Source organism: Eumetopias jubatus, unplaced genomic scaffold (assembly GCF_037043125.1).
Source record: "Eumetopias jubatus isolate StellerSeaLion01/CBP00866 unplaced genomic scaffold, mEumJub1_p1.0 scaffold_14, whole genome shotgun sequence".
NCBI lineage: Eukaryota > Metazoa > Chordata > Mammalia > Carnivora > Otariidae > Eumetopias > Eumetopias jubatus.
The window spans coordinates 66224119-66246774 of NW_028274820.1; the positions used below are offsets into that span (position 1 = coordinate 66224119).

At 38.8% G+C, this 22656-nt stretch overlaps 1 protein-coding gene across 2 annotated transcripts in view; it reads left to right on the plus strand.

Annotated features, from left to right (window-relative positions):
• NPSR1 (neuropeptide S receptor 1) overlaps positions 1–22656 on the plus strand; it is a 155348-nt gene that overhangs the window by 29891 nt on the left and 102801 nt on the right. For both annotated transcript variants that reach the window (XM_088018421.1, XM_088018422.1), the window contains exon 2: positions 2535–2667. In XM_088018421.1, the coding sequence (XP_087874547.1) occupies positions 2535–2667 (133 nt within the window). The remainder of the gene's footprint in view (positions 1–2534; positions 2668–22656) is intronic.

Below are 22656 nucleotides of genomic sequence, written 5' to 3' on the forward strand. Positions count from 1 at the left end.
TGTTCTCCAAATGTGAGATTAGTAAGCATGCTGGAGGTATCTGCCGCCTGTGCCTTTCAAGGTAGCAGAGGTTGTCAACCCTGTGGTCCTCCGCCTCCAGTTGCACACCCTGCCCCCCAACACTACCACAATGCCCCCTAACTTCAACCATCTGCAGTTTCAAGGCTCTGACCCCTTCCCAGGGACTCAGGAACCCATCTGTAAATCTGAGATGGAGAACCAAAATATCAGTTTGATAAAGTACAGGACTCATGGAGATGCTAGCTTCAGCCTGGACTTCTAGAAAGGATAGGGCTGGAGGAGAAATCACGAGAAACTGCCCCAGCCCTGGAACCTGGCAGACCAGGTTTAGGTTTCCACCTGGCAGTGCCAGGGAACCCCAGGAATGCTTGGGGAGGACCGTGGCTTCAGAGTATGGAGCTGACTCAGTACACTTACCAGCTCCCTCCCCTCCCTCAGTCTAGAATCTTCCCTATATCATCAACATATTTTGTTTTAGCAAATCTAATCCATTTCTTTTAACTGAAATATTTTACTGCACTGTATGAAAGTATCACCTTTTACTTAGCAATTTCTCCAGCTGACCGAAGAAAAGCAATATGCACAATATATACAGAGTATAGTGAATACCAAATTGCTAATCACACACACACACACACACACACACACACACACACACACAATACTATTTATTTGCTATGGGTGTGTGTGTGTGTGTGTGTGTGTATGCACATGCATCCACTTATAAAGTATTTTTCAAAGGATTGGAAAGATAATGTAATCAAAATGATACTTACCTTCTGGGAGAAGGAGTTGATTAAGACAGAGAGTGGTGGCAAAGGAGCTTTGAGCTTTATCTGCATTGTTATAGGTTTTTTTTTTTAAGTAATCTCTACACCCAGCATGGGGCTTGAACTCATGACCCCGAGATCAAGAGTCACATGCTCTACCAACTGAGCCAGCCAGGCGCCCCTGAATTGTTAAGGTTTTAAAGAAGAATTAATGCATCTGTTATTGCATAACTTAAAATTAATTTAATATAAGAAAAAGTGCTACTGTGATGTCTCAGATACTTAGAGAGTATATTTAGGTTCTCCACAGAAAACACAGCTAATAGGAATATAGAAACAGAGACAGAGAGAGGCAAGAGAGAGAAAGAGAGAGAGATTTGTTTTAAGAAATTTGCTCATGTGATTATGGGCCTGACAAGTCTGAAATTCATAAAGGAGACAGCCGGCTGGAAACTCAGGCATGATTCCTATGTTTCTTAAGGAATTCTTGCTGGGAAACCTCAGCTTTTGCTCTTAAGGCTTTCAACTCATTGGATGAGTCCCACCCATATTATTGAGGGTTATCTGCTGTATTTAAACTCAAGTTGAATGTAGATATTAGTCACATCCACAAAATACCTTCAGAGCAACATTTTCCACTACTGTTTGACCAAGCAAGTGGTCATTATCGCCTAGCCAAGTTGACACATGAAATTTTATCATCTCAGTGGGAATCTTCAGGCTCTTCTTATCTCCACCGAATAAGAGAAGCACTTCAGATTCCAATATTAGACTTGTGCATTCTTACCAGCATTCTGCCCAGACCTTTTGGGCTAACGTGTCTTGGCTTTTGATTTCAAGCTTGCCTCTGGATCGCCTTGGCCCCATTGTCTTCACCCGTGGCCTCGCTCTGCTTTGTCTCTTTGGTCAGCCTGTCCCAGCACCCTGGGCCTCTGCTTATTCTGGGCCATGGATTTTTCAACAGATGGAAAGCTCCATTTGAAGGAATTGTGGAAGACTTCTTACAGAGGACTTGGCATTTTAAATGAGTAGCATTCCTGCTTTTTTTCCCATTATTTACTATTTATGTATTACTCAGTGAAACTTTAGTATTACTGTGTTATAAAATTATGTCAAAAGAAAAAGAGTAGGATAACCCATAATCACACTACCCTAAAATACCCAATCTTAGCATTTTAGTCTACTTCAGTCTTTTTTCTACATGTATTAATTTTGCAGACTTATAATCATACCCCATATATAATTTTACCATGTTTTTCCACTTACTGTTATAGTATAAGCATGTTTAATGTTGCTATATAATCTTCATGGTTGCCATTGTTAATGACTACATAATAGTTCACAGAACTGAAGTGCTTTATTTATTTAACTATCTTGTTATCTTTAAACAATTTCCAGTTCATTCTTACAATAAATATCCACATCTTTGCTACTGTAGTATTCTTTTTCACACCTTGAATTCTTTCACAGAGACTTAAAACAATTGCTTGGCCAAAGAATACATTCTTTTGTCTCTTGGCATATATTTCCAAATAGATTTCTTTTAAGGGTTGCATCAATTTACACTGCCATCAGTGTAAATAAGGACCACTGTGTCTCTGTTCTCTTGAGAATAGAGCTTAGACAGGTGAGGATTTGCGACCAGGAGGAAGACATTCCAGTAGCGAAGCCTGAGCCTTGTGTTCTGTAAAGTACCCTGGTTCTCACTGGTACACTGGTTTTGTGTTGCTTTGTTTCTCACAGACTGAGCAGTTGATAACTCTGTGGATCCTGTTTGTTTTCACCATTGTTGGAAACTCCATGGTGCTGTTCTCTATGTGGAGGAGGAAGATGAAGTCAAGAATGACCTTCTTTGTGACTCAGCTGGCTATCACAGGTAAGTAACTGTGCAGGTGGGAGAGAATTAGCTGTGCGCAAAATTCCTGCGGCTCCTCGCTTTCGATTATTTTACCAATAGAAATAGCATACTATCCAGTCGAAAAGGCATCAGCAAATTCGAGAGTAATTTCTATAGGGATACAAAACCCATATTTGGAGTTTCTTTCAGCAAGTTTAACACATCTATATATCCATAAGATTCCATTATAAAAATAACTCACTCACTATAAAGCCCACTTGAAAGTACCGTTATCAGTGACACCAAGGGATTCTCTAGAGTTCCACCCTTCCTCTACGCAGCAGCCTCTGTAGTTCACTAAGGTGATAGTACAGTATCATACCATATTATGAGCTTAAAAATACTTCCCAGCAAATGGACCAGAATTATCTCTATTCAGTAATAGAGTATTTTGCAGATTTAAGTCTGTGGACATTGTTTTTGAAAAATAAGTGATATGTAACACCACTTGTGGGCACGATATAAGGACATAAGATAATATCTGGGATCAGGATGTTTAAATGTGGATTGGGGGAACGTCCAGCACAGGTGAAGTGTGAATGCATCACACTTAGAGGGGGAGTGGTGAAATATTCTCAACTTTAAAAATGACCTGTGAAATAAGAACTCTCACAGAGATGGGTAGAGCCCAAACTGATAGGGGTCATGTTCAAAAGGAAAACATAATCATGGGGCACCTGGCTGGTTCAGTAGGTTGAACGTCCAACTCTTGATTTTGGCTCAGGTCATGATCTCAGAGTCCTGAGATCAAGCCCAGCATCGGATTCGTGCTCAGCTGGAAGTCTGCTGGAGATTCTCTCTCCCTCTCCCTCTGTTCTCTCTCTCTAATAAATAAATAAAACAAAACAAAAGGAAAACATAATCAAGGAGAGAGTCCTATTCTATAGATCAAAGAAGAGAGTGGACAGGTGGGATTCCTGGAGGGTCCAGCCTAAGACAGGCTTGGAATCCTGAGCTCTAGGAACAAGATGGCTGTGATGTGAGTTTAATTTGAATCAAAATGTAGGGAAAATGCAAAAAAAAATTTTTTAAGTATTAAGTGCTAACAAGGAGCAATGGTGGATGACCTTCAGAATGGGCTGTTTGGTGCATTTCAACCTGTGCTGTACTCTCAGTTGCAGTAATGGCAATGGGGAGTTCTTGGGAATTTATTCTTGAGCCACAGTATAGGAAAAACATGGCACTTAACTTACAAGAAAAACTTAGCCATTCATTGCTGATAACCTGAAATTCTCCAATCTCTTGAGCTGGGCTACAGTGACCAGGATGAGAACCAAAGGCACTACTGAGAAATACAGAGTTGGTGAGAGAAGCTTGGGTCAGAGGTGGTACCTATGGAAGAAAACTCCTTCAATCTTTACTGCAAACAGGAGCCCCACTTTTCATCCCTGTGACTGTAGAAATGAAGCAAATGCTGAAAAGCAAAATCCTTGGGTGAGGATGTAATAACTTACTTTCATTATATTTTCTTAACTACTGTGTTGTAACCCACATTCTACAGAGCTGTGTGTTCTTTCAGAGGGCAAGAATTTAGAGGTGGCAAGGATATCAGCTTGGAGTTTAGTGTTGCAAAAAATAATCAACAAGTGAATCACTGAAATTTCACCATCTATTGTTAAAAAGTTGTGCTCTAGTCTAATCCATAGTCTGCCGCATTAACTGGGCTTAATTTCTCAGGAATGTTCAAATCTGTTTTTTATTTGCTAATTCTTTCTGGAAAAACTCAAGGGGTCAGATCAGGAGCATTTTAAGTGAAGAATTCTTAGAAAGGAAAGCTTGACCAAGTTGAGGAACTAGAAAATGTAAAATAACAGAAGCTAAAAATACAATAGATGGGTGTAGCAGGAAATTAAACATAACTGCAGAGAAAATCAAGTTAGGTCATGAAGATAGGTCAGAAAATAATAATAAGATTGAAGCATGAAGAAACAAAAGGATGGAAAATACAGACAGAAAATAACACATGGGCCCAGGGAAAAGGATTCCCCAAAAAAGATAAAAGAGTAGTCGGAAATAATATTTAAAGATATAAAGACCAACAGTTTTTCCAAAATCCTGAAAGACATCAAAATACAGACAGATTCATAAAGCACCATAAAAGTTAAGAAAGGAGAGAGCAGAATGCTAAAATTATTAGAACAGGTAGGACAAATAAGCTGGTACATTTAACCTCCAATATATTGATAATTGCATTTAGTGTACGTGGACTAAGTAGTTCACACAAAATAGCAAGATTGCCAGAGTAGGTTTAAGACATACCTACTTCAGTTTGCTTATAAAAGGTGTATACCTTAAATATAAAGATATAATTTTAAAAGGAAAGTAAAAGGATAGTCAAATAAAAGGATAAAAAATAATAAAACAAGGAAACACAAACCAAAAGAGGGCCGATGAAGCTGTATGTGTGTGTCAGAAATTCAGATATTCACTGTGCTTCTTAAGGCATGGGTGCCGGTATCTTTGTCTTAGCATTTGCTTTAGGGGAAAAAACCGAAGAGAGGAGGATTCTAGCGCTAATAATGTTCTTTTTGTTGTTGATGGTAATTACGTCATGTGTTCCCTTTGTGATAACTCACCAAATTATATGCTTATGATTTGTGTACTTTATGTAGTTTATTTCAATAAAAAGGTTTATTTACAAAACACAGCACCTCAATATAGAACAGGAGTTGCCATCTCAAATGCCTTCAGGATCAACTGTGTGAAAGAGCCCAGGGAAGGGACAGGTAAAGTTGGACCCCCAGGGCAAGTGGAGAATGCGTACCCCACCTACAGGCATTCAAACTCAATTCTTGTTAAGCACTATGCTGATCAAACAAACCACACGGGCATATAGCTGCTGATATATAAAATCTTAAAATCAAAATTTTAAAAGCTTATGCTACGATAAAATTCTAGCCCACCCCATGTTATGAATCCCACTTGCAGTATTGGAAGGGACGGACACCTGGGTATCTCTGCCTTCGGTTCAGGTCATGATCCCAGGGTCCTGGGATCAAGCTCCACATCGGGCTCCCTACTCAGCTGGGAGTCCGCTTCTCCCTCTCCCTCTGCCCCTTCCCCATTCATGTGCACACACACGTGCGCGCTCTCTCTTTCTCTCTCTCTCTCTCTCAAATAAATAAATAAAATATTTTTAAAATATGTGAAAGGAATATTAAGCTTTTTGGGTGCAGTTGGGGAGAGTGAGAGCAAGGGTGGGGAGCTTATCATTTATAATGGTTTAAACAAATTGCATGTTTGTCAAAGTTTTCAGATGCATTCTCTTGAAAAAAAAAGATGTTATGTTAGGACTTTCTTCTCCAGTTTCCTTTATTATAATTTGAAAATTATAGACCATTATATTGAACCATTTTGAAACCAAAAATGTTGAAATGTTATATGCCTCAGGAGCAATAATAATACAAATGAAAATATAAAGGAAATTTCTTGATGATATCAAGCCCAACCTACATAACCTGGTCTACATGATTATCAGATGACCCCTAAGATTAAGGAGAAAAGTCAAAAGCACCCCATCCTTATATCTGCTTATCATTAAAATTCTTCCTTCAGAGGAGCACGTATCAGGCTTCTTGATATGAGGAAAAATCACTGACAAGACACTGGCCCTATCAGGGTATTAAAACAGAGGCTGCTGGCTTAAACTCAGCATGATTGAGTTGTTCTCACATAAAGATGCTGCATTATTAGTGTGTCCCTGTGTTGCCAAGACATTTGCATAAATACAGCTATAATTTTATAGGTGTTTTTCTTTTGGCATCATGTCTTAGTCTGTTCAGTGCGCCATAGCAAAATAGCACAGACTGGGGGGCTTAAACAACACACATTTATATCGTCAGAGCTCTGGAGGCTGGGAGTGTGAGATGGGGTGCCAGTAGGGTTGGCTCCTGGTGAGAGCGCTCTTCCTGCCTTGCGGAGGGCTGCCTTCTCACTATGTCCTCACATGGAGAGAAAGAATGCAAGCTCTCTAGTGTCTCCTAATAAAGCTGCTAATCCTGTCAGATCAGGGCCTTACCTTTCTGACCAACCACTTCCATAAAGGCCCCGTCTGCACATAGAGTCATATTGCGAGTTTGGGGCTTTAACCTGAATTTTGGTGAGACACAAATATTCAGGTAATAACAGAGGGAAATAGCTAGGTGCCTCAGAGGATTACAGGTGATTCACAACGGGCAGAACATAGTGTGGGGGATTGGAGGTCCTAGATGAAAGAAATGAGGGGTAGCCATAAATAGCTTTGGATGCCTTGCTAAGATGTTCAGCAAATCCTTGAGCATATCCTCTGTCATGCTTGCTTGGTTGGAGCCACCACTGCCCTTTATGTGGATTACTGCAAAAGTCCCAACATATAAGAATGAGAAAAGAGATACTTAAATTAACCCATGGCCAGGTTTTGCTGGCAATATGGGAACACAATAAAGCAAGGAAGTTAAACTTCTTGTCAAGGGGATGACACAAATGTTGGACACAGAGACCATGACTAAAGAAAGAAAGGAAAGCAGGCAGGTCAGAAAAATCGAGAGAGAGTGGAGAGTTAAGGAATGATAGGTTGCCACAGAGTGGTAAGGTGGGCTTAGTGATAGCCGCTGAATAAAAGAGCTGGAAAGAAGTGAGTGTGTGTTCAAGAGCCAAGATATTCTCAGGTGAATGTTGCAGAGATGGTATAACTCAGTGTGTCCCTTGTACTGGGGAGTAGAGTATTGTCACCTGGAAAGTTGTTAGTAAACAGGGCCACCATAATGGAAATTAATTCTATTAAATTCTTACCGCGTACCAGGCTCTGTGCCAAATGCTTTGTGTAAATTATTTGATTTAATCCTCACAATAGTCCCATGACCTAACTCTGCCATAATCCCCTTTTTATGGGCATAAAAATTAAGATTCAAAGAGATTCAGACCTTGCCCTAGGTCATGCAGTAAGGGGTAGACCAGATATTCAAACTCAGGCAGTCTTTCTTCCAATTGTGAGTTTTTAATCGTCACAGGGTGGGCCTCTCCAAGGGGCCTATGCGTGGGCGAGGGGTCTGTGGACATACTGCAACACCTCAGGACAATAGGAGCCTGGTTAGATGGAGCAAAGTTGAGACCCTGGTGCCAATGTATTTAATAAATGAGGGGGGTTGATGGAGCAAGAGCATAGGAGTCACTAGAGGTAGAAGAATATAAGAGCTGAATATACACTTCAAACGATTTTGAAAGTGCTTACGATTCAGTTAAAACTATTTGTAGCTGACCAGCTGGCTGGATTTCTAGTCTGCATCGTGAACCCCAGCATTGGTACTAGTGACAACTGCCCATGCAGGATGGGACGCCAGGAATCCTCCTGCCCCATCCCAATGCCTTGCACACCTGTTGATATTGGCTGAAATGTCTGCCACAGCATAACCATTTCTTGGAAGCCTGTTAAAATGAAAATACTCTGAAAACCTATCTCACCCTTCACTTTGCTCATTCCTTCCCAGTATGGAATGAGAGTCTGAGACCTCGTAGAAGAGAAGGGTCCTGGGGGCCATAGATGACAAGGAGTGGGAAGGAGCCAGTGTTACTCAAGATATATTTCACCCATTTTAGACTTGTCTACTTCAAATCCTTTGGGGAGCCTCAGGATTTACATAAAGGCAAACCAGATGTCATGGTTCCAAAGTTTAGGAAGGGCTAGATCATTTTTTTTTTCACAAACATTCATTGCACCTTTTTTTATTTTTTTATTTTTTTTAAATTTTTTATTGTTATGTTAATCACCATACATTACATCATTAGTTTTTGATGTAGTGTTCCATGATTCATTGTTTGTGCATAACACCCAGTGCTCCGCGCAGAATTTGCCCTCTTTAATACCCATCACCAGGCTAACCCATCCCCCCACCCCCCTCCCCTCTAGAAACCTCAGTTTGTTTTTCAGAGTCCATCGTTTCTCATGGTTCGTCTCCCCCTCTGACTTACTCCCCTTCATTCTTCCCCTCCTGCTATCTTCTTCTTTTTTTTCTTAACATATATTGCATTATTTGTTTCAGAAGTACAGATCTGTGATTCAACAGTCTTGCACAATTCACAGCGCTCACCATAGCACATACCCTCCCCAATGTCTATCACCCAGCCAGCCCATCCCTCCCACCCCCCACCACTCCAGCAACCCTCAGTTTGTTTCCTGAGGTTAAAAATTCCTCATATCAGTGAGGTCATATGATACATGTCTTTCTCTGATTGACTTACTTCGCTCAGCATAACACCCTCCAGTTCCATCCATGTCGTTGCAAATGGCAAGATCTCATTTCTTTTTATGGTTGCATAATATTCCATTGTGTATATATACCACTTCTTCTTTATCCATTCATCTGTCGATGGACATCTTGGCTCTTTCCACAGTTTGGCTATGGTGGACATTGCTGCTATAACCATTGGGGTGCACATACCCCTTCAGATCCCTACATTTGTATCTTTGGGGTAAATACCCAGTAGTGCAATTGCTGGATCGTATGGTAGCTCTATTTTCAACTGTTTGAGGAACCTCCATACTGATTTCCAGAGTGGTTGCACCAGCTTGCATTCCCACCAACAGTGTAGGAGGGTTCCCCCTTCTCCACATCCCCGCCAACATCTGTCGTTTCCTGACTTGTTAATTTTCGCCATTCTGACTGGTGTGAGGTGGTATCTCATTGAGGTTTTGATGTGGATTTCCCTGATGCCGAGCGATGTTGAGCACTTTTTCATGTGTCTGTTGGCCATTTGGATGTCTTCTTTGGACAAATGTCTGTTCATGTCTTCTGCCCATTTCTCGATTGGATTATTTGTTCTTTGGGTGTTGAGTTTGATAAGTTCTTTATAGATTTTGGATACTAGCCCTTTATCTGATATGTCATTTGCAAATATTTTCTCCCATTCTGTCGGTTGTCTTTTGGTTTTGTGGACTGTTTCTTTTGCTGTGCAAAAGCTTTTTATCTTGATGAAATCCCAATAGTTCATTTTTGCCCTTGCTTCCCTTGCCTTTGGCGATGTTTCTAGGAAGAAGTTGCTGCAGCTGAGGTCAAAGAGGTTGCTACGTGTGTTCTCCTTTAGGATTTTGATGGACTCCTGTCTCACGTTTAGGTCTTTCAACCATTTGGAGTCTATTTTTGTGTGTGGTGTAAGGAAATGGTCCAGTTTCATTCTTCTGCATGTGGCTGTCCAATTTTCCCAACACCATTTGTGGAAGAGACTGTCTTTATTCCACTGGACATTCTTTCCTGCTTTGTCAAAGATGAGTTGACCATAGAGTTGAGGGTCCATTTCTGGGCTCTCAATTCTGTTCCATTGATCTATGTGTCTGTTTTTGTGCCAGTACCATACTGTCTTGATGATGACAGCTTTGTAATAGAGCTGGAAGTCCGGAATTGTGATGCCGCCAGCTTTGCTTTTCTTTTTCAGTATTCCTCTGGCTGTTCGGGGTCTCTTCTGGTTCCATACAAATTTTAGGATTATTTGTTCCATTTCTTTGAAAAAAGTGGATGGTATTTTGATGGGGAGTGCATTGAATGTGTAGATTGCTCTAGGTAGCATTGACATCTTCACAATGTTGTTTCTTCCAATCCATGAGCATGGAACGTTTTTCCATTTCTTTGTGTCTTCCTCAATTTCTTTCATGAGTATTTTATAGTTTTCTGAGTACAGATCCCTTGCCTCTTTGGTTAAATTTATTCCTAGGTATCTTATGGTTTTGGGTGCAATTGTAAATGGGATCGACTCCTTGATTTGTCTCTCTTCTGTCTTGTTGTTGGTGTATAGGAATGCCACTGATTTCTGTGCATTGATTTTATATCCTGCTACTTGACTGAATTCCTGTATGAGTTCTAGCAGTTTTGGGGTGGAGTCTTTTGGGTTTTCCACATACAGTATCATATCATCTGCAAAGAGTGAGAGTTTGATTTCTTCTTTGCTGATTTGGATGCCTTTGAGTTCTTTTTGTTGTCTGATTGCTGTGGCTAGGACTTCCAATACTATGTTGAGTAGCAGTGGTGATAGTGGACATCCCTGCCGCATTCCTGACCTTAGGGGAAAAGCTCTCAGCTTTTCCCCATTGAGAATGATATTCACTGTAGGTTTTTCATAGATGGCTTTTATGATACTGAGGCATGTACCCTCTATCCCTATACTCTGAAGAGTTTTGATCAAGAAAGGATGCTGTACTTTGTCAAATGCTTTTTCTGCATCTATTGAGAGGACTATATGATTCTTGTTCTTTCTTTTGTTAATGTGTTGTATCACATTGATTTGTGGATGTTGAACCGGGCTTGCAGCCCACGGATAAATCCCACTTGGTCATGGTGAATAATCCTTTTAATGTACTGTTGGATCCTATTGGCTAGTATTTTGGTGAGAATTTTTGCTTCCATGTCCATCAAGGATATTGGTCTGTAATTCTCCTTTTTGATGGGGTCTTTGTCTGGTTTTGAGATCAAGGTAATGGTGGCCTCATAAAATGAGTTTGGAAGTTTTCCTTCCATTTCTATTTTTTGGAACAGTTTCAGGAAAATAGGTGTTAATTCTTCTTTAAAGGGCTAGATCATTTTAATCATCATTCTGTATGGAGATATGGTCTTTTTTTAAGGATTTTATTTATTTATTTGACAGAGAGAGATACAGTGAGAGAGGGAACACAAGCAGGGGGAGTGGAAGAGGGAGAATCAGGCTTCCCACTGAGCTGGGAGCCCGATGTGGGGCTGGATCCCAGGACCCTTGGGATCATGACCTGAGCTAAAGGCAGACGTTTAACGACTGAGCCACGCAGGCGCCCTGCGATATGATCTTTTCAAAGTATATTCTATCAACCACTATATAAAATCCCTCTTTCAAGTACGTAAAAATTTCCACAAACTCACGTCTTTGGATGAACATTTTGTTTTGCCAGTGTTTTAGGTTGTTCAGACTTGAGTATGAATCTCAACAATTGTACTTCTTAGCTCTGTGCCTTTGGAAAAGTCAATTTCTCTGAATATCAGTTTCCTAACCCAAAAAGTAGAGATGTTTCTCCGAGTTATGGAGAGCAGTAAATGAGATAATATCAATGAAGTGCTTAATACAGTGTGAAGCACATAGTAATTGCTCAATAAACACTAGCTGTTAATGCTACCACTCTGGTTGTTTCATTCATTGAAATAAAATGAAGGGAATGATTAATTTAAAATCCTTCGAGTCACTTGCTAAAGAGCAAAAGTTCTCCAAAAGGCCTGAAGTTCCCTGCAATCCTCAACTGCTCTGCTCTTTTATTCAGGACAGTGTTCTTAGCTCAGATGTGCTTTGGGTTGCAAGTGTTGCTTTGAAGGATGACCAAATTTTTCATATAAACATATTCTTAAATCATCAGATTCAGTTGACATCATCAGGGCCACAAATATTTGGAAAACTAAATTCTGAAACATTTTATCTGGCTTTTTTGAGGGAGAAAAATATGCTCTAACAGTTATAACTGGGTAAGGCAATACTAATGCCCTTCACTAAATAGTATTTCTATCATCACTCACCTGTTGAGAATAGCCTCCTACCTATAGACCAGTAGCTTTGAGTTATTCTTTGAGGAACATTTTGATTTCTATTTGGTCTTTTATTTATTTAGTCAGTAAATCAGTTGGAATTAGATTCAGCTGCACATCCATAAAATCCAGATAATGGTGGCCTAAGTTTACAAGGATTTATTTTTACCTTATGTAAAGAATTCTTGAGACAGGTAATCCAGGGCTCATATTGTGTTTCCTTATCACTAGGGAACCATGTTCCATCTTCAAAGACTTCCATCCTCAAGGTCGGTTCATCGTATGGAGGGCTCTTGGTTCAAAATGGCTGCTAGAACTCCTGCCATCATGCACAAATTCTAGTCAATAGGAAGAAGAGGGGAGGAAAGACAAGAGAAGCCCATGCCAGCTATCTGTCCTCCTCTTAACTGACAGTCCTAGAACTCCTACCCATTAATTTTTGCTTGTGTTTCATTAGCCATCTCTAACTGAAGAAAAAGCAGGGAATGTTTTTCTTTGTTTTTAACCTGAGTCCACTGGCCAGAAGAAACCCAGAGTTCTTTTCCTAAGGCAGAATGAGAGAATAGAGGTAAGTGGCAGTCTCTGGCATGGCTTGTCTTCCATACTTTAATTTCCATAGAGAACTGAGAAGTTTAGACAACGAATCTCTATTTGACTAGCTGTTGCTCTCCTTTGAGAATGCTTCCTCCAGAGTGTCATGCTCTTTTCTGACCTTTTATCTTGGCACACTCTCTGCACACTGCAGTGACCCATTGGATGATTGTCCCATTAAGCTAATAAACTCCTATTGTTGACTGTTTACATTCCCTAACCGCTCCCCCCCCACCAAGTTTTGGCTGTTATAGCAATTCTACAATGAATATTCTCACTATTAAATCTTACGAGCTTTTATTTATTTAGGACAGTTTATAGAAGTGGACTTACTGCACAAAAGACACTTTTGTGGCTTTCAAATTGTCTGATGTCCTTTTAGGTCCCCCAGGACTAAAAGATGATGGGAAATGTCATGAGACAAATGCTCTAGATGCCACCAGCATAGATCCACACTGATCCTTATTTAAAAAGGTTTCTGAAAACAAAAGCTTTGCTGGCTTGCAATAGTTAGAGAATCATAACCAGTTCCTTGAGGGCAGGCGTTCTCACTGTTCATCTGTTATACTTGTGCACCTATTCAAGTATAATTTGCTTATTTAAAAAGGAGAATTTTCTTCCACCTTAGCCAGTGTATTGGAGAAGAAACCTAATTTATCTGTTTCTTCCATAATGACTATAGCAGCACTTATATATTTGTGAAAACAAAGAACACAACCTTTACCAGAACATTTGAATGGAACAAGTGTTTTAATTTTGCATCTGTATGTTTTTTTTAATTGAAGTATAAGTGACATATGTTATCCTATTAGTTGCAGGTGTACATCATAATGATTTGGTATTTTTATACATTACAAAATAGTCCCCACTGTACGTCTAGTTACCAACTCTCACCATACGAAGTTATTACAATATTATTGATTATATTCCTTATGCTATACTTCACATCCCCATGACTTCTTTATTTTATAACTGGAAGTTTGTATCTCTTAATGGCTTTCACCTATTTGGCCAGCCCCCAACTCCTACCCCCTGTGGCAACTGCCAGTTTGTTTCTGGTATTTATGAATCTGTTTCTATGTTGTTGTGTTTGTTTTGTTTTTTAGATTCCACATATATGTGAAATCATTAAGGTATTTGTCTTTTTGCCTGATTTCATTTCATTTAGGTCCATCCATGTTGTGTGAATGACAAGATTTCATTATTTTTTTATGGCTGAGTAATAGCCTTGTGTGTGTGTGTGTGTGTGTGTGTGTGTGTGTGTGTGTGTGTGTGTGTGTGTATCACATCTTTATCCATTCATCCATCAATGGACACTTGGGTTGGGTTGCTTCCATAACCTGGCTACTGAAAATAAAGCTGTAATAGACATAGGGGTGCACATATTTTCTCAAATTAAGGTTTTCATATTCTTTGGGTAATACCCAGTACTGGAATTCCTGGATCATATGGTGATTCTATTTGACATTTTTTGAGGAGCCTCCATACTGTCTACCAAAGTGGCTGCACCAGTTTGCATTCCCACCAATAGTGCACAAGGCTTCCCTTTTCTCTCCATCCTCACCGACACTTGTTATTTTTTTGTCTTTTTGATAATAGCCAGTCTGATAGGTGTGAAGTGATACCTCATTGTGGTTTTTTGTGGTTTTGATTTACATTTCCCTGATGATGGGGGATGTTGAGCATCTTCTTATGTGCCTGTTGACCATCTGGATGTCTTCTTTGAAAAATGTCTATTTAAGTCCTCTGCTCATTTTCTAATTGGGTTGTTTGTTTGTTTTTGATGTTAAGTTGTGTAAGTTCTTCATATATTTTGGATAGTAACCACTTATCAGATAAATCAGTTGCAAATATCTTATTCCATTCAGTAGTTTACCTTTGTTTTGTTAGGGGTTTCCTTTGCTGTGCAAAAGCTTTTCAGCTTGATGTAATCCCGTTTTATTTTAGTTTTTGTTGCTTTTGCCTGAGAATACTGGTCCAAAAAATATTGCTAAAACTGATGTCAAAGAGCTTCCTGCCTGTGTTTTCTTCCAAGAGTTTTATGGTTTAAGTCTTGCATTCAAGTTTTTAATCCATTTGAATTTATTTTTATATGTGGTATAAAATAGTGGACAGTTTCATTCTTTTGTATGTAGCTGTCTAGTTTTCCCAACACCATTCACTGACGAGACTGCCTTTTCCCCATTGCATATTCTTGCCTCCTTTATCGTAGATTAATTGACCATATATACATGGCATGGGGGTTATTTCTGGGCTCTCTCTACTAGTCCATTTGTCTGTGTGTCTGTTCTCATATGTTTTAATTTACTTCCTCTCCACATTTCTGACCCCTTCAAAAAAAAAACTCTTAACTAATTCTTCTCTATATATACCATTAGGATTTTTTGATTATAGGATTAGTCTTAAGAATGGAAGGAAACCAGAAGATATTGAAGCTGCTATTTTGGCACATGCTGCAATTTTTAGTACTTCCATTCTAACAATTTTCTGGATGAATTTAATGACTGTTTATATTTTATGAGCTAAAGTGCCAATTAAAATTTATTAGTCATTTATCATCTTCAAGACTGACTTGTCTGTTTTATTCAAATGCAATAAAGAAGAGGAGCTAATGAGAATAACTCCCATTGAGTGTTCAACAAAGGAAAGATAGAAAACATATTTTTTGGCACACATTCAAATAACCTCCTTTTTCTGATAGGGCCAAATCTTCTCATATTAGTAAAGAAAATTAGCTTTATCTCAAAGCACTCCTTGGAGAGCAATTTACTGATAAACTAAGGAATTCTCCACCCTCAAAACTCTCCTGTTAATTATCTGACAACAGAGAAAATTGAGAGTTTCAGCAAGAGAGGTGAGACCAGGAGTGCTGAGTTGTCTAAGGCTATATGTGGAGCTCACTACAACTTTCCTCTGCTGATTTCATTCACTCTTTTCCTGGATTTGTGAGTTGCATACTTAATTCATTTATTTAATTCTGCTCATTTGTTAACTTTTAAAATTTTTTTCAACTTCATTGAGATAAAATTGGTGTATGATATGTGTAAGCTTCAGGTGGACAAAGTAATGATATATTGTATGTATAAATTGCAGAATGATTACCATAAGTTTCATTAACATTCAGCACCTCATATAGTTAGAATTTGTGTGTGTTAAGAACGTTCAAAAAAAAAAAATATATATATATATACCATTCAGTCGTTAATGAACACAGTTTGTTTCCATGTCTTGGCTATTATATATAATGCTGTCACCAGCGCGGGGGTAAAGATATCTCTTGAAGATAGAGAGTTCACTTGCTTTGGATATATATATATATACCCGGGAGTGGAATTACTGGATCATAGAGTAGCTCTATTTTTAATTTTTTGAGGAATCTCTATACTGCTTTCCAGAGTGGCTACACCAATTTGTATTCCCACAAACAGTGCACAGGGATTCTCTTTTCTCCTTACCAACAACTTGTTATCTCTTCTTTTTTTTTTTTTGATAATAGCCATTTTAACATGTATGAGGTGATAGCTCATCGTGGTGTGTGTTTCCCTGATTATCAATGATGTCGAGCACCTTTTCATGAACCTCTTGGCCACTTGAATACTTTCTTTGAAAAAAATGGCTATTCAGGTCCTATGTCCATCATTTAAGTGGATTATTTCTTTTTGGCTATTGAATTGTATGATATTACTATATCTGGGATTTCTATTTGGACTTGATCCCCAGTGGTCAAGCTCTGCAGATTTCCCCAGTGATCTCCCCCCACCATTGGAGAAACTGTAGGCCCCAAAGGGGCTTTCCTGGTGTGGCATCATGCCCTCCTGGGTGAGGCGTGATGCAGTCAGGGTACAGCCACTGCTCTTACCCTTCTAATGCAGTCCTTCTTGGGGTCCGTGGTCCAGCAGAGTGCTTCATGATCATGTCTTGTCTATGGACAATTGCTAGTTGGTCTTGTGAGGGGGAAGTCAGGAATGACATGTGTTGCCCTCTTGATGACCTTACTTGTAATCCTCATTCATAATGAAAACGTTAGAACTATGAATTTTTTTCTGAATTCAGAAATGTGTATATGATACAATGTTACTGTTTTTATTTCCAAGACATTTCAGTTTTGAAGTTTTTATCTCCTCTTTCACATAATAGCCATTTAGGAGGTTTTTGGTTATTTCTATTTTTAATGTCCAGGTGAATTTCTATTTTCTTTAACATTTTGTAAATCATACTGAATGTTATGGCCTTGCAGTCAAAGAATACTTTTGGAAGGATTCCTGCTCTTTGGAATTTATTAAGGGCATCTTTGAGGTCTCACATGCAATCACTTATTTTGAAAAATATTTAATGGATACTAAAACATAGGACATAATAATTAAGGTTGTGGGAATAAGAAAAAGCTACCCAAATGAGAACAGGCAAACAATTGTTTATTCAGAGCTTGCTATAGCAGGTTTTCCGTCACCATTATTTCTGTTGGCAGCGACAGAGAGGTGGGCAGGAGGGTGGGAAAGCCTTATAATATAAAAAAGGGAAGGCTTCAGTTGTGTCCTTATGGGAGGCTATTGGCAAGGGCAGCTGTAGGCAGGCTAACTAGAAGCATGCCATCCTATGTGCTTGGTTAGCCGTGCATATTTGACTTTCTCTGTTTGGTCCTAAGTTGGAAGCAGGGTCAAAAATTAGAGAAGTTGTCAGTTATCAATGAAGTCCCAGCGACTTGGGGTAGATTACTACGATGGCTATTGTTTGGCTTTCTGGAGTGGTTGCTACAGGTGATAGGTTGGCTTCCTGGGCTGGTTGCTGCAGTTTGTGGGTCAGAGTTCTATTTTTATATATAGCCTGGTCATTGTCCATTTGTATATTCAGTCCCTTCTTTGTGCTTATCTTTTTGAATTTGCCCTTATTAATTACTGTCTTCAAATATTCTCTATTTTCATGTTCATACATGTATTTCATGTATTTTCATGTATTTCACCTATTTGATGCATCATGGGTGACTAAAAGAGCTGTTACAGACTTTCATACTTTCTCTCATCTTCTAATATTTTTAAATCAGTATTTATTTTATAAATTTTAACATTTTGTTATTTGGACTCTAAAGGCTCCTGACTAGTGTATCTTTAATATAGGTTTGTGTGCTTAATATTACACACACATAATCCTTTTAGCTTCAGTTATCCACTTGGCTCTAAATTTTATTTATGTGATATTAATATTAAGTTCATCTATTTTATTTTTATTGCATTTATTTGCCAAACACTGGGCCAAGCATTTTGATAAAATGTTATCGTAAAAATATTTTATAGTCTTTGTCTTCTGCTTTGTGTCAATGCTTGCAATAATTATCAACAAGTATTTCTATGTTGGAATGTTTCATGCTCACCAGCAATTGGCTTCCTCATTCTTGGTCCCTCTACTTGATACAGCTCACAATATTCTGAAGTACCTTGAGTCATAATTCCTTCTCCTTTCCAGATTGGTACGTGGATAGGAGTCTTGAGCACCTGCCATTTATGAAAAAATCTTCCTCTTGCCTCCAACACAATGACAATATAGATGGGTATAGAAATCTTGAATTCACAACTCAGATCTCCATAGATGTTACTCCATTGACTCCTGGCAATTTATGCTACAAAGGAGAAGTCTAAAGTCAGCCAGAGTTTTCTTCTTTTATAGGTTATCAAATTTTTGTTTGTTTCTAGATTTTTTCTATGTGGTTTCATACCTTTATCTGTTTATATCTATTTATTGGTCTGTTTGATCAGTTCTGCTCTTTGCCAAGTAAGCTTTTTGGATCTGCAGATTAAAGTGATTTCTTGGCTCATTTTGTTTATGCCTGAATATTGATTATCTTCCATTTATCCTGATCTTTTGTTCAGGAGCTTTAATTGTCCATATGTCAGTAACCATGGTTTCTCTTTCTTATTTAAATAATCTTGGTTCTAGTCCTTTACATTGGGAAGGATTATTTAAGCTTTTCCTAATCACTGATTTGATTTTGATTCCATTATTAGCAGTGTTACCTCTACTTTTTATTATTTTTAAAGTCTCTTAAAAGTTGCTTTTCCAATGATCAGTTTCAAAATATTTATTTTTATATTACCCAGTGCCTTTCATTTCTGTCAGTTTCTCAGTATTTCTTTTTTTGCAACTTCTCTAATGTCTTATTGGTTCCTCCTTCACCTTTTATGCCATATTGTCAAAGTGTTCCTAAAATGCAAATTATCACAAAACACACTGCTTAAAATTAAAGTGTTTCCTGAACTAAAGTTTTTTTAATGTTAGATTTTTTTTCCCCCTGACATTTGTGTGCTTTTTTCTACTTACTTAGTGCCACAAAATCTCTCTACTATATGACTCACTCATTCCACCAGAAGTTGCTTAATTGGCTAACATCTGAATAAATGCACATGCTTTTCATTTAGATTATTCCTACGGTGGCTACACAATACCATCATTGTTCCCTACTCTGAAAAGAAAAGGTCTATGTTTATAAAGAAAATCAGTTTCTCTTAAGCAGAAGAAAAAGGTATTCTCCTATCACTCTGTGAATAATTTAACTAAAAGGAATGAAAGCTTTTTCTTCTTTATTGAAGTTGGATTTCTTTTCATTCCCTGCCTTCACACCACCATTAGCACACTCTGTGACCTGGGAAAGGCACTTACCCTCACTAAGTCTTTGTTTCTCTGTTTCTAAAAATGAAGAGGTTAGCTGGTTGAACTTAAGAGGCCAGAGTGATCTGGTTCTAATTGTTCTGTGCTTCTAATAAGGAATTCCCAATTGTAAAAACTGAGGGGAATTTTTACATCTTTAGATAGTTGTTTAATAACTAAACAACTTTTGCTTTAATGAGAGCCAACACTTTTATGAATTAGCTCTGTTGCTTCATAATGGTAGTATGTGGCTTCTGACCCACACAGAAGGAATATGACCAGTGGAATGTATTTAGAAGGTTGACTCACTCCCCTGTTGCTCGCTGCCTCACTGGGCTTCCCAGGTCAACATTCTACAATTCCATACGTGACTATTTATTCATTCCTTCTTTTAGTCATTCAATAAATATTATTAAGCACTGACGCTGATGAGGCGTGATTCTAGGTGCTAAGGGCACAGTGGTGTATTTGGTTATAAGTGAGAGTTCAAACAATAACGCAAGAAAGGGGACAGTTTACCTTTTGTCATGCAAAGTTCAGTGGCAGAATATCCTTGGGCTTGATTTGCTCTAGCAATTCAGCAATGGCACCAAGGACCCTGTCTCGGATATGGTAGAAGGCATCACCCCCTAAGCTTTGTTCCCTATCTTGGTTATGGGATGCTGTCAGAGTCTGCTGGGGCTGCCATAAATACCACCGAGTGGGTGGCTTAAACAACAGAAATTTATTTTCTCACAGTTCTGGAGGCTGGAATTTCAGGAGGAAAGTGTAGGCAAGTGTAGGCCTCTCCTTGGCTTGTGGGATGGCTGTCTTCTTCCTTTGTCCTCACATGGTCTTTCCTCTGTGTGTGTGAATGTCTGTGTCTGAATATCCTGTTCTTACAAGGATACCAGTCATGTGAATTAGGTCTCACCCATATGACCTCATTTTACCTTAATTACTCTTTAAAAAGCCCTAGGTCAAATGCTGTCATATTTTGAGGCACTCCCTGAGTTAGGACTTCAACAAATAAATCTGGGAGGACACAATTCAACCCATAGCAGATGTCTTCTAATGACTCCTGGGGAACACTGGTCCACAGGCATGGAGAAAGTCTGTGACTTTCAGAAGCCTTCTTAGAAGTACAAGAAGGCACTCTCTCCAGCAGTGCTTGGTACACCTCTTCATGCACTTCACTGACCTAACTTGAGCTATATGCTCATATTTGAACTAATCGATGTGAAGAAAATATGCAAATACACCAAGAAGCTTAGACTGAAGTCAAATGCCTTACTCCTAGAGATTCAGTTTTCCCCAGAACACATGGGCTGAGTAGATGGGATGGATACTTGGAGTTAAAAGCTGGGGTTCTTACCGAAAGAAGGAGAAGTAGATGTTGGAGAGGGTAGCCTGCTTACAAATAGTAAGGGGACCGAAAAAAACGGAGTTGCAAACTTCATGAGCTTCTAGTTAACAGAAGGGAAAAGGAGATTTTTCTCAGGACTCAGGAGTGGGGTAGCTGGGCAACTTGGATTCCAGAACATGGCAGAGTAGACTCTGCCCAAGAGTTGGGAGCCTTCTGAATATCTTTGAAGATTCAAAACATTAGAACACTGCTAGAGGAAAATAATATTTATAAAATTATAAAGTAAGCTATTCCATTCAATTCAAGAGAACTTACACAGATCAAATAAGCTGCAGTCGTGTCTGTCTCCCTGATAATTATGTAGATAGGTGAGTGGTGATCACTAACCTTCGGGATGTTAACAAATATCATCCCTTTAACCTTATACCAGCCTTATGAGATAAATATTCTCATTTTCCAGAGAGGATAATGAAGCTCGGAGAGGGTACATGGCCTGTCAAAAATCCTTGAGTGCCTTTTGCACTCCCCAGTGTGAGGGATGCAAGCATGAAGAACCTAGAGTCACAGGTTGTCACTTTCTTCTAAAGAGGATTGAGAGCCCCCAAGCATCTTTTCAGGGAGTCCTTGTGGTCACACGTTGAGGAACCCCTGGAGCAGAGTGACTTAATATACAGACAGGTACCATAACTCTGTCCTGTGGAACTGTCCTTGGCTCAGCAATTACTGGCTCCATCCCTGATGAACTCTGCCAAAAATTCAACATTAAGAATTGTTGTTTGTCCCTGATTTTAATCATTAAACAAAGTTAGACAACTTTCCGTGACTTTCAATTCCCTTTTCTTTGGCTTACTGTTTCTTGGGCCTTAACAGTGTGGTCACTGTTATACAGACAGAGGTTGGGCGTGATCTCTGATCAACTTCTTCGTCCACAGTGAGCTCATTGTGTCCTCCTGAACACCCAAGGTTTTTGTACAATTTGGTCATTGAAAACTCGAGGAATCAACACTTGTGTCTAAAATGCATTCTTATACTTTTCAAGGCCAATGCAAACCACAGTACTCCAGACCTCTATATCCAACTGTTTCCTTGACATTCCTTAAAACTGCCCTTCTTCCTGCCCAGCTTTCCCTGTCGGTGATGCCAACACGTCTTTGCAGAATCTTAGAGCAAACGTGAAGGCATGCTATGGTCCTGTCCTTCTCTCACACCACACATGCAATTCCTTGTGAAATCATCTGACTTAAAAAAAAAATAACAGAAACAAAAGAAAACATTTAATATCCAACCAGTGAGGGAAGAGAGGTTCCCTTTTAAAAATTGGATTTACTAAACCAATCCATGATGGGAAAAGACAGGGTCTTCTAGACCCACTGAAATAGCTAACTATAGCTTAACCAGTGCTATTAAATCCTCTAAACATGTAACACAATAATATAGTATGTAATAATCCATGCATGGATATATAGATATGTATATTTTATATAGATACGTATATTTATACATTAGGTATATACATTATGTAATATATATCCATATCTATATGTAACTATATATAATATATACAGATGATTTATAGTATACAAGATACACTTTATAATATATACAGATATATGTGATATACCTGTATCTGCATATACATATCAATATATTCATATCTGTATGCATATAAATAGGCAGACACATATAGATATATAAAGAGACTAACAATCTGAAATTTTTTAATGAAATGATGCAATTAGGTATCTACTACTGGCCAGGAGAGAGACACACTGAATCAGGTCATTAGTGTGGTGCTCTGTCCTTTGAATCAAAGATGTGTCATCAGGCCTCACCATGATTATATAGATCTTCAGTCAGCCAAAACTCAGTGAGGCTCTACTATGC